Consider the following 13,779-nt stretch of genomic DNA (forward strand, 5'->3'; position numbering starts at 1 on the left):
CCAATTACTTTGCACATGCCCCACAAAAAACAAAGCCATCATGCTTCCATAGAGATTTTTGTATCAGACTTTGTACATTTTCACCAAGTCCCACCAGCCACAGGATTGCTCAAAGAGATTTGTGCCATATGCTGTCAAATGCTTTAACTAAATCCACAAAGACATGGACCACCTTCCCATCATTCTCCAGCACTTTCTCAGATAGCACATGAAGATTGAATATTTGCTCCACTGTATCTCTTTTGGTCTAAACCTGGCTTGTTCTTCAGCCAGAAAATTCTCTACCTTGGATGCAATTCTCTACAGGATGATGCGCAGAAGTATTTTCTAGGTGTGTCAATAATGAGATTGTGCAGCAATTTCCACAAACAGCTGGGACCCCCTTTTTAGCAATAAAAACCATCAGTGACTGTGTCCAAGTCTTGGACCATCTTCCAGATGCTGAAATCACATTGGCAAGCTTATGATACACCCAGATGAGTGCCTCTCTTTTAATTAATTCCGCTATGTTATCCACTCTAGTGACTATTGTTTCTCAGTGTTTGCAGTGTTTCAGTGTTCGCACCGCATCCTCAACTTCTTCAATAGGGATAAGTCAACTTCTCCAGTAGATTTCCTCAGCCTCTTACACTTTCAGCTTAGAATTCATTTGTTGCTTTGTATAGTTCTCAGCAATACCTGCCACAAGTGCTGTGTGAAACATTATAAATCTTTTAAAAGAGTCTTGATGGTTTGGTAGGCCTTCCTACTGGCATTTGCCGCAAAAGAGTTCTGTATATCTATGCACTGTCGTTCAAGTCACTCTTCTTTTGCCACTTTAATCAGTGCATCGATCTCTTGCATTGTACAGGAATATTGCTCTCTTGCAGTTTCATCCATCTTCTTTTGTGCTCTTAGCTTCCTTCATTGACCACACAACTCAATAATTATCTCCGTGATCCTAGGGTTCTTTGTAGGATCTGTTTCCCCAGGAGTTTATTCACAGTCTATAATGCAGAAGATGTTGTGCTGATCTACACTACCTGTCTGATCTACACTACCTATGCAGAGGTCAGCAGTTTGAACAAAAGCTGCAAGCATCTTCCTAAATTCCATTTGTGTTTCACAGATTTTCTATTTGTCGACATTATAGCAGACTCTGAGGGTACTTGCTAGTTATTTCTTGCTTCACAGTTTGGTCTTCATGTTGGGTATAACTAGGTTATGATTAAATAGGTCAGCCTTCTTGAAGGACTGAATCCCCATCACACCAGAACACCATCTCTTCAAGATCATGATGAAGTTGATCTGGTTCCAAGTCTGCAAAACCAGCAATATAAAAGTCCTTTGCCTTCACAGTTTGTGCTTGAACAAGGTATTCATTAATACTATGTAATTTCCAGTCGCAAATTGCATGAGCCACTGTTTGTCTTGCCCTACCCCAATCTCCAACACAGCTGCAGCATTCTGGGTAATTCTTAGGACCAATACTATATGTACTTTATGATATATGTAATTATAAATAATTATTGTTTAATATATTTCAGTGGAAATTTTCATTTTTTTTACATTAAGAGAGAACAACCATTATACTACAATAAATCAGGAATTCCATGATGAATATTTGACATTATATGTATTTGTTGAATGAGTCAACTCAAACAATATTTTTCAATTCAATATCAAGTAAGGATGCTCAAAGATTAGAAGATTCAATTTAAGTTTCAAATATTTTATTTACATATATCATTGTAAATGTAAGATTTTCATGTTTTTTCCAATGTGTCTAAGCCTGCTGGCTTTAAGAACAGAGCAAATTATTTACTGAGGAAACTGGGTAGGAATTAGGGAAAAAACCAAGGCGAGAGTGTAAATAATTTTGTACTTGTTTTGGTTTTTCATTTTCTTCATTCCCTTTACGTTGAGTTTACTGACTCCAATTTATTTAATATTCAGAAACATTACAATTTAGGTAAAGATAACACTTTTCCCATTGGCCCACTACTTTCCCAATTATGCAGCCATTATTTATTATTAGGGCTTGTCTACACTGCAGAGGGAGATCGATCTAAGTTATGCAACTTCAGCTACGTGAATAACGTAGCTGAAGTCAGTGAACTTAGATCTACTTACCGCAGGGTCCACACTATGCTATGTCGACAGGAGAGCATCTCCTGTCAACTCCCCTTGTGCTTCTCATTCAGGTGGAGTACAGGAGTTGACAGGAGAGCGATCTGCAGTCAATTTAGCAGGTCTTTACTAGACCCGCTAAATCGACCACCAATGCATCAATCGCCGTGCGTCGATCCCCCAGTAAGTGTAGACAAGCCTTACTCTGTTGAAATAAATGGAATGCTAGGCTGCATCTTGTACATTTGGCAGCACAGCATGTGCAGCCTAAATGAACATACTAAAAGCATCCACCAGCTATCAAGTGGTTAAGCAGTTCCCTCACTTTTAATTAAAAGTAAAAACCAGTTATGTGGAATTAAATACTGGTACCAGTAAATGGTTTTAGCCCTTTTAAAATGAGATTACCACCCTTATTAGGGTGGATTACCAAAACACACAAACATACTATTCCAATCATATCTTTAGGTTAATGAGAATAACTCATTTTGACGTGTTAAAGTCACTGTTGCTTTCTATTAGTAAAAACATTTTACCTTATTTTTTTTTCATAAGGCTTAATGAATGGAGATCCTCTCATGGTTTGTGTTTTGACAATGTGGTCATCCAATAACATCTGAATATCATCCACTGATGACAAAATATAGGTTCCAGTTTCTCTATAAGAAAGGAGGATAAATTCCATTGTATCCCATTCAGATATCATTTTCATCATGGCCTTTTCAAGTGAATGTTCTTTGCTGGCTGCTTCACTGATAGCCTCAAATTTATCCAAGTAGGGATCAAGTTGCATATCAATATATGAAGAGACAGTTGAGTCTTCTGAAGGATTCAGTGAAAACCCAACAATTTCTGACATGGCCTCCCAGTGTCGTTCTTGCAAACCAGGGTTACAAATCACCTGGATTAGAGGAAGATGTTCTTTGAATTCTTCCACTTTTGCTTTAATCTTTGTTGTCACTGATAATGCATTTGGGGAATCATGGAAGGTTTTTTCTAGTTTATATAGTCCACGCCAATAGTTTCCTACATCTATCTCTACTTGGTCTGGATTCACCTTTGTGAATAATCCCTCCATCCAGTTTCTGTGTTTGGTAGTGAACTCTACAGTCATATCATAGAGACGAAGATATGGGTTAAGAGTGTCTTGGATTTTCTTACGCTGAGGGTACTGAGAAGCTATCCATCCAAAGGCCTCTTCTTCTGCATTAAACTGATCAATCTGTAGAGGCAAAAGTGAGGTATGAAATATAGAACAATTTGTCCACACCCACAAACCATTTATACATTAATATTTATACATATATATTAATAGAAAACATCTAACTGTATATTACAAAGATTTAAAGATGATACAGAAGCAAAGATTTTTAAAAAAATCTAAAATACGAGGACATGCCTATCTATATAAATAAAATCACAGTATAAATTAACAAACAACCACCCTTAATCACCTCTCTCAACCCATCACCATCAGTGGTTCACAAAAATAGATGAGCATTGAAGCATGCTCTTAAGGTCAACAAATTCACACTCGGATGCAAGACTAAAGAGTGAGCAAGTTCCAGAGTCAAGTATCTTTCACAGAAAACACTCCACCACCAGCCTCCTCTCTTTTAAAATGAGACTGTCAGCTCCAGTTTTGTATTTCTCCAGTGCTGGGAAATACTCGGATAACATAAAACTAGCAATATCTATAGAGCATATGTCAGAGAACAGGAAGAGGCAGGGAAAGGCAAGGGTAGAGCACACAGCACTCCATCTGATCCTTAGCTGGCAGAGCAGTCCCTAGGAGACAGTTTAATATGAGCAACTTTAAAGAGCTTTTAAAGATCAACTTTAAGATGCTCTAGATTATACTGACAGGCCCCATCGGCCAGACAGAGGCACAGAGAAGAGAAGTGACTTGCCCAAAGTCACCCAACGGGTGACTGAGCCAGAAATGGAACCTGAATCCCAGTCCAGCCCCCTCTCCATTGCCTCCACCGAGATAGGTATTATTACTATTAAGGTAACAGCTGATCATTCCCCAACAATTACCACATTTGCCAGCACAAATTAAAATAGCCATGGTGCTATAATAATGGGCCCTAGAGACTCGTTCAGACCCTTCAGTGTCCAAGATCAGGGAAAATTGGTAAATATCTTACAGAATGAAGCAGCAGTTGAATTGCCAATAATTTTTACTACTTGTCAATAATTGTTTCACCGTCAAAGCTTTTAATTTTATACAAATTCATCCATTTACATTTAGGACAAATTTTAAATCTATACCTTATCAGCAGCCACATCCAACTTTGTATTCAATGCCTGAGCTTTTTTTAGATATCTGTTGACTTCCTGAACGTCTCCAAATGTGTAAAATTCTTCAACTTGCTTAGAGTAACTCTCCAATTCCTCAACAAATCGTTCACAACGTATCTAATAAAGTGACAAATAATGTTAGATACTTGGGTTCAAGAGGTATTTCGCCTCCCTCTCCCCACTCCTAAGTCCCACTGAAAATCAATGGAAAGTCAATAGCACTTAGATCCTAAGCGTCTCGGTCACTTTTGAAAGTGGGACTTAGCTGTCTAAGTCACTTAGGCTGTCAAGGTTCCTTCCCCACTCTGAACGCTAGGGTACAGATGTGGGGACCTGCATGAAAACCTCCTAAGCTTATCTTTACCAGCTTAGGTCAAAAACTTCCCCAAGGTACAAAATATTCCACCCTTTGTCCTTGGATTGGCCGCTACCACCACCAAACAAATACTGGTTACTGGGGAAGAGCTGTTTGGAAACGTCTTCCCTCACCCCCCCAAAATACTTCCAAAACCTTGTACCCCACTTCCTGGACAAGGTTTGGTAAAAAGCCTCACCAATTTGCCTAGGTGACTACAGACCCAGACCCTTGGATCTTAAGAACAATGAACAATCCTCCCAACACTTGCACACCCCCTTTCCTGGGAAATGTTGGATAAAAAGCCTCACCAATTTGCATAGGTGACCACACACCCAAACCCTTGGATCTGAGAACAATGAAAAAGCATTCAGTTTTCTTACAAGAAGACTTTTAATAGAAATAGGAGTAAATAGAAGTAAAGAAATCCCCTCTGTAAAATCAGGATGGTAGATACCTTACAGGGTAATTAGATTCAAAACATAGAGAATCCCTCTAGGCAAAACCTTAAGTTACAAAAAAGATACACAGACAGAAATAGTTATTCTATTCAGCACAATTCTTTTCTCAGCCATTTAAAGAAATCATAAACTAACACATACCTAGCTAGATTACTTACTAAAAGTTCTAAGACTCCATTCCTGGTCTATCCCCGGCAAAAACAGCATAAAGACAGACAGAGACCGTTTGTTTCTCTCCCTCCTCCCAGCTTTTGAAAGTATCTTGTCTCCTCATTGGTCATTTTGGTCAGGTGCCAGTGAGGTTACCTTTAGCTTCTTAACCCTTTACAAGTGAGAGGAGTTTTCCTCTGGCCAGGAGGAATTTTAAAGGGGTTTACGCTTCCCTTTATATTTATGACATAGGCCTTGTGTGCTGAGTGGAGAACACCTAAATACCATTAAATATCTGAGCCTTGGTGTATGTTATGTTGAAGTATCAGTACAGGTCAATGCCTGTGACAGAATATAAAACTATATGGACCATTTACCTGATCCAGTGTAGTAAATTCTATGCCACCTTCTGACTAATTACCATTTTCTTAATTTTTGAAAAACACCAAACATATATGTGGAAAGTATGATACTCAGATCTGATTTTCAGTTTTGGAATCAAGCCTTGTGCCCATAATGCCCCTTTCCAATTACATCCAGATTCCAACCAGCGGTCACCAAACCTAAGAGTTTGCATCAGGTCATGCAAATTCTTCAAGTACTCCCACTGAAGTCAGTTTGTGGTCCACACATTGGGTTACCAGACACTGAAATCAACTGGACTACTGCAATGAGTAATGTTTTGCAGTCTTTGTGAACATACAAATAATGCACTCACTGAAGCAATAATACAACTGACATAAATTAGAATAATCATACTTACATTAAATATTGATAAATAAAACATTCACTGTTTACTTTTATGTGAAAAGGTTTTCCATTTCTAACCTGCATTTATGCACTACAAAAATCAGTGACACCCTATAAAACCTTGTCAATAGTATAAAGAAAAATATTCGAGAGATAAAATACTATATGTAAAATATAACTGATTTTTTTAAAAGTACAAATAAAATAAATGTGGTCCACAGTAAATCTACAGTTACAAAATTGAATTATTTTAAAATGATCATAGAAGCAATATTCACTTTTGTTATTGAATGGAGATAACTTTCTTGACAGAACTACATTAGCTTTTTATTACAACTGGCATATTTCTGTTGATGTCAGTGGGGCTACTCACATGCTTTAAATTAAGCAGATGCACAAGTATTTTCAGGATTAGGGCTTTCAAAGTTTCATACATATAACTCTCATCAACATCTATGGAGGTCCTGTACAGAGAAGGCTTACAGGACTGGGCCCAAACTGTGAAATATGGTTTAGATTATATAAGTCATTCATGGTATGTGCAATCAAATGAATAAGAAATCAATACAAATTAGTTAATATTATATATTCTGATATGTGCTGTGTCATATGATTACTTAATGTAATTAATTCTGCATTGTTTTTAAAAGGAGTGGTGTAAATAAATTTTAAAAGATTATGCCCATCAATATGATTTTTTATGTCAATTGTATTATTTAAAATATTCAAATAACACAAAGGTTTTGAAAATGCTTTCATTACTAACCTTAAGTCCCTCTTGAAATTGCTCTGTTTTTTCTTTAATTATCTTTCTGTGCTCTTCAAAAATATCTGACATTCGAGCATACCACTGAAAGACACTATTATTCAGTCGAATATCTGCTGGTGAAAAGTTTGCACACTCTATCAGGAAAGCAAGGCAATTTTTAGAGTCCACTAATTTCTGTTCCAACTCAAACATGTCCCGTGTTTCCACTTTCTGTATATATGCCTAGGGGATACAAAATTAAACAACATAAATGTCTTCCCATCAAACCCCCCAATTTCTTTAATCTGTCAAGATATCTAAAACAGTCCTTACATAGTAAACATGAAAAGTCTGTGTTCAAGATGAAGTGGCCAATAAATAAGTCTACAGTCATAGGACAGGTTTCAGAGGAACAGCCGTGTTAGTCTGTATTCGCAAAAAGAAAAGGAGTACTTGTGGCACCTTAGAGACTAACCAATTTATTTGAGCATGAGCTTTCGTGAGCCACAGCTCACTTCATCAGATGTGTACCGTGGAAACTGCAGCAGACTTTATATACACACAGAGAATAGAAAGGTTCTTTACAGATTGCTGTAATGAATCATAAAAATCCAGTGTCTTTATTAAGTCCATGATTTCTGGTGTCTAGCAACATCAGAACCTGCACACCTTCAAAAGATGAGCCTGGAAACTTAAATTCATAACTCTGCTAAACACCAAAAATCATGGATTTAATAAAGACACTGGATTTATGGCTCATTACAATGATCCGTGACCTACTAATCCTTCTTTGTTTTAGGACTATAGTGGTGTTAACTGCCCACTTCACCTTGCATGGTCTCTTGCAACATGTGTTAACTCCTTATCTGTTCCACCCTTGTTTTTAGCAGTGACATTCAAGTACCTTTTCCAGACCTGAAGAAGAGCTCTGTGGAAGCTCGAAAGCTTGTCTCTATCACCAACAGAAGTTGGTCTAATAAAAGGCATTGCCTCGCTCACTTTGTCTCTAGTATACTGGGACCAACATGTCTACAACACCACAGCAAAAATAATTAATGTGATGACACAAATTAATCAATGAAATAATATTTAGAAAGGTACAATCTGTCCAGTAAAATGTATACCACCACTATCTTTTAACCAATAGTTTATATCCAGTAGAATATATTAATGACTTCTGGCTCTGGGGAACACTGGTCTTTTCAAAAAATAGCCTATATAAAATTTAAAATAGCATTGTAGCTAAAAGACAAAGGAGTTATCAGGAGGGATTTGATCTCAGTGGAAAATAATAAGCCACACCTGGGAAAACTTAATATGGTGTTTATCTGACATAAAACTGCAGCAATAGAAACTCAATGCTTTAAGATGGCATACATTTCATGTCTTTTAAAGCTTTCTTTTTCACTTGAAAAAGTCTCAGAGTGTTGCCATTGTTCAGCTAGACTTTCAGTGTAAAAACAAAGCATTTAGATTCTGATTCAGCCAAGCATTCATTTGCTTGATTAACTTTAAGTACACACCTATGTCCCACTGACTTAAAATTAAGCACCTACATAAGTGCTTTGCTGAATAAGAATGAACTTAAGCACATGCTTAATTTTAAACATGTGTTTAAGTACTTTGCTGAGTTGGAGCCTGAGTATGCCAGAGTGGCCACTGGGACTTGATCATCAAACTGGTATCTATAATGTGGTGGGATTTTATAGTTATTGAGATGGATGATCACACACAAGCCACACATCTGACACATTTTAAATGACAGCTCAATACACGACTTATAGGCAGAAGTACTTTATATATAAATTACAGGCAGAATGTTTCTGAAAGTTTTCTATGCAGTACCAACTCCTCTCTAAGTTCTAATCAGACATTTGTCTGCTTCCCTGGAAGTTCATGTCTCTGACTAGCTCAGAATATTGGGAATGGGACCCAGTGTATTTCACCTCTAACAAACTCTCTGAATCCAGCCCAAAAGATTTCACTATTTGATCTCATTATCTGTTATAAGGCCTGTATGGTTAAAATATAACCATGCAAATCATTATTGCTACCACTGTTATATAATTGCAACAAATCTTAAACAAAGTGTAATGCATGGCCAGAAAGAGTTAAACATCTTGTAGGCTAGCTAACCCAAAGCTAACCTTTAAAGACATGTTAGAAATGGTAATTAGGGTCATTCTCTGGCTAGGTAGGCTAGAACTTTGAAATGCAAACCTATATTGTTAGAAGTTATACTAATTGTGTGTATCTTAGATGCTACCCATGTAAACAGACAGTTCCTGTCTGTCACTATAGCTACTAATTCAGAGATCAAAAGGGAATATTAACATTTAGATGAATCTTGGGTGAAGTACTGTCATTGTCTATATGTCTCTTTGAAGTTTGTGACAGATTGCCTCATGGATAAATTGTCCTATGTTAATTTGTGTAACAAATTACTGGTGGTATTTAGAAAACAGAAGGTTACATCAAAAGCCTATTGCTTACCCAGGTCAAGTGGATGCTAGAACACTGTATAAAAAGACCCTTGCACCCTGATCCTTTTTATCTCAGATCTGCTTGAGGTTTCATGCAGAGGAAGCCTAAGCCACAAGGACTGAGATCCCTGTTCTGACTGGACACCCTGAAATATAAACATTGGACTATAACCTATGGACTAATTCTAAAAGAACTCTTTGCAACTACAAAGCTCACCATCTCTCCTATGTATCTGAACCTCAAGAATTGAACTCCTGTCTGTATGTATATTGATCTTTTAACAATACTCTCTCTCTTTTCTTTTTTAATAAATTTTAGTTCAGTTAATAGAAATAGGCTATTAGCATGTATTTGGGTAAGATCTGGAATATTCATTAACCTGGGACGTAATGTGTCCAATCCTTTGGGATTGGTAGAACCTTTTCTTTGATATGATAAAATAAGATTTTCATAAATCTTCATCATATTTGATTTGGGTACCTTTAAAGGAAATGTGTTGTTGGTTTCTGGGCAACCAGGTTGAATAAAGAAGCTGTTTTGTGCTGGCTTGGTAAATCTAAGTATTAAAATATCCACCAACTTTGGGGATTGACTGTCCATTCTTTGCAGTTCACCTTAATTGAGTGACCTCAGCTGGCCCCCACTGGGACCCCGGTCATAGCCTGTATGAAAAAATTATGTTCTCAATCCAGTTTCTAACAGGCATGTTATCTATAACATATAAATCACTATTGGCACCTACTAGCACTAACTGGAAGGGCATAGGAATCTAACTGTCCACTTACTAATAAAAATGGGGTGTGCAATCTTGATTCTATTGAGTTCAGTGGCAAAACTCCCACTAACTTATAGACTCATAGGTTTTAAAGTCCGAAGGGACCATCACGATCATCTAGTCTGACCTCCTGCAAATTGCAGGCCACAGAACCTTGCCCATCCACTCCTGTAATTGATCCATAACCTCTGACTGACTTACTGTAGTCCTCAAATCATGATTTAAAGACTTCAAGTTACAAAGAATCCACATTTACAGTAGTTTAAACCTGCAAGTGACCCATGCCCCATGCTGCAGAGGAAGGCAAAAAAAAAAAAAAAACAACCCCAGCATCTCTGACAATCTGACCTGGGACAAAATTCCTTCCTGACCCCAAATAGGGCCATCAGTTAGACCATGAGCATGTGGGCAAGACCCACCAGCCAGACACATTGAGAAAGAACTTTCTGTAGTAACTCAAAGTTCTCTCCATCTAGTGTCTCATCAGGGCCATACACGAGGCAACTTGGTTAAGCTTACACGGTCATTGTGTATCCAAGATCAGATCAAGATATTGGTAACTATACCTTGCTTGTAGTATATAAGAAATGTATACCTTAAGTTCCATTAACTCCTGTGTATTTGATGGAGTGGTAAGAGCTTTCTCGGCTATCTTCTCAAATTCATCACATAACCTGAAATATATAAAAGAGAGCCAAAGTCTGATATGTGTGTCTATACATGTAACGTGCTTCTCTGCCTAAATATTCACATAAGGGCAAAAAATCATTAGTTTGTTTAAGTAAAGACTGAATGAAAAACTAACTACAAATAACATATCTTAACATCTCTGTGCAGTATAGATTATAGTAAAAATATAGATTAAAGATACTTTTCAAGTGTTTACAAAATTTAGCACTCGAAATAAAATAATGTACATTTACTTATGAAATTTTGAGATTTACCTTAGGTTTATATCTTGATGATCTTTGAACATTTTGGCAACAATTTTTCCAAAAATTGCATCTGCTCGCTTTGCCAAAGCCCTAATCAATTCATCACAGTGCAGCTCAAACATTCCTAGACGAATGTACTAGAACACAAGTGTAAAAATTAACATACTTGACACATGGTATATGAAAGAAACAATAAATTATCCTAAATAGCAGTATTCATAATGCTTTCTTTGTTGATCTGTTACAATCTTACAGTACCAGTTTTTAATTAATGAAGAGTATGTAAGATGTGGAGATCTTGACACTCTTTTCAGTAAGAAATGACTAGTCTTTTGCTCATGGTACAGAGAAAAGATTGTTAGCAAGGGATGCCTTCTACCATCAGTTCTAGAGGGCAGTTCCTGTATGCCTCTTCACCAACGTCTTTAGTAGCAATGGTTTTGATTCAATTTAAATTTTGCTCTCATTTACAATAATATAAATCCAGAATAACTCCACTGACTTCACTGGAGTAGTAATGTAAGCAAGAGACGCATCAGGTCCTAAAAGTGTTTGACTGTATACTCAATTCCTACCCACACACTAGTGGTCAAATAAACCTGTGGTGTAATTTCATTAACTTCAATGGAGTTACACTTGGAATTAATTTGGTCCAGGGGTGGGGAAAGGATCACACATTTGTGCACTTCAGTAGGGAGTACTTAAAGAAAGCTATTGTAGAATTTTATTTCTACCTGAGTTCAAATGTTGCTAGAATTAACTCTCCAAGCCTAATTCTTCAATACCTAAAATTGCCGAATAAGAAGTTACTTACCTGTACAGTAACTGGAGTCCTTTGAGACATGTTGTTCATGTGCACATTCCACTAATGGTGATGTGCTTGAGTTCTGAATCTTTGAGCCAGCATTGTTCATATGGCCACATGCAGCCTGAGAGTCCCTGTAGTCCACATCAAGGGCATATAAGGGCAGTCTGCTAATACCCATACAGTTTCCTCTCCACCACAGAATCCCAGGGATAAAGACTCCGAGTAGAGGGGGATGGAAGAAAGTGGTGAAATCTGCATATGGACAACACATCTCAAAGAACTGCAGTTACTGTATAGGTAAGAAACTTCCCATTCTCCCTTAGGTGACTGCCCACATACACATTCCATTAATGGTGACTCCACAGCAGTGAAACTGTACAATGCAGGCGGGAGCTCAGCGTTTTTAGAAAAACAAACACTGCAGCACTACTTTGCCAAACACAACGTCTGACTTGGATGCGTCGGTAAGGACACAGATTCTTGACCACCACTGTCACCACTGATCTCGAGGTGGTATGGACCATGTCAAGGGCCACCTGAAAGCTGGTTTTGTCCACCACAGAGTCATAGAGTTCAAGGCCAGAAGGGACCACTAGATCATCCAGTCTGACCTCCAGTACATCACAGGCCACCAACAGCACCCAGGACCCACATGCTAAACTCAGCAACTGAAATTAAACCAAAGAATTATAGCCCATGTGAGACTAGACTATTATATGCTATGGGGAGAGACCAAGGGGAACCAGGATCAAGGCCCTCACAATGACAGGGAATGATTAAGTGAGATATACCCAGATAATTCTGGCAAGTGACCCACATCAACATCCTGCAGAGGAAGTCATAGAACTCCCACGGTCACTACCAATCTGACCTAGGCTAGGCAGCAGTTCTGCGGAAAAGGACCTAGGGGTAACAGTGGACGAGAAGCTGGATATGAGTCAGCAGTGTGCCCTTGTTGTCAAGAAGGCCAATGGCATTTTGGGATGTATAAGTAGGGGCATAGCGAGCAGATCGAGGGACGTGATCGTTCCCCTCTATTCGACATTGGTGAGGCCTCATCTGGAGTACTGTGTTCAGTTTTGGGCCCCACACTACAAGAAGGATGTGGATAAATTGGAGAGAGTCCAGCGAAGGGCAACAAAAATGATTAGGGGTCTAGAACACATGATTTATGAGGAGAGGCTGAGGGAGCTGGGATTGTTTAGTCTGCAGAAGAGAAGAATGAGGGGGAATTTGATAGCTGCTTTCAACTACCTGAAAGGGGGTTCCAAAGAGGATGGCTCTAGACTGTTCTCAATGGTAGCAGATGACAGAACGAGGAGTAATGGTCTCAAGTTGCAGTGGGGGAGGTTTAGATTGGATATTAGGAAAAACTTTTTCACTAAGAGGGTGGTGAAACACTGGAATGCGTTACCTAGGGAGGTGGTAGAATCTCCTTCCTTAGAGGTTTTTAAGGTCAGGCTTGACAAAGCCCTGGCTGGGATGATTTAACTGGGAATTGGTCCTGCTTCGAGCAGGGGGTTGGACTAGATGACCTTCTGGGATCCCTTCCAACCCTGATATTCTATGATTCTATGATTCTATGACCTGGGGGAAAATTCCTTCCCGACCCTACATATAGCAATCAGTTAGCCCTTGAGTATGTAAGCAAGAACCAGTCAGTCGCACACCTCAAAGAGAGAATGCTTGGTGCCACCTCAGAGACCTGGACCACCCTACCAAATGATCATCTGTAGCCATGGTCACCCCTTATGCTTCAGAGGAAGGAGATTAAAAAAAACCCTCCCAGCATACGCTGCGGGCAGGGGGAATGCCTTCCTGCTCCCTGACTGAAACACTGAAGCATAAGGAACATAAGTGAGCCCCAGGGCTGTTGAGCCCTGCCCCCTGCCATCGCAAG

The 13,779-nt window shown here is 38.6% G+C and overlaps 1 protein-coding gene across 5 annotated transcripts in view; it reads right to left on the reverse strand.

Moving 5' to 3' along the window:
• The window catches only part of DNAH7 (dynein axonemal heavy chain 7), a 285,097-nt gene that overhangs the window by 209,244 nt on the left and 62,074 nt on the right, over positions 1-13,779 (reverse strand). For all 5 annotated transcript variants that reach the window (XM_048868445.2, XM_075118030.1, XM_075118029.1 and 2 more), the window contains 5 exons: positions 11,081-11,208; positions 10,732-10,810; positions 6,896-7,120; positions 4,384-4,530; positions 2,646-3,331 (listed from right to left, as the gene is read on the reverse strand). In XM_048868445.2, the coding sequence (XP_048724402.1) occupies positions 2,646-3,331; positions 4,384-4,530; positions 6,896-7,120; positions 10,732-10,810; positions 11,081-11,208 (1,265 nt within the window). The remainder of the gene's footprint in view (positions 1-2,645; positions 3,332-4,383; positions 4,531-6,895; positions 7,121-10,731; positions 10,811-11,080; positions 11,209-13,779) is intronic.

This window comes from Caretta caretta, chromosome 11 (genome assembly GCF_965140235.1).
Source record: "Caretta caretta isolate rCarCar2 chromosome 11, rCarCar1.hap1, whole genome shotgun sequence".
Taxonomy (NCBI): Eukaryota; Metazoa; Chordata; order Testudines; family Cheloniidae; genus Caretta; species Caretta caretta.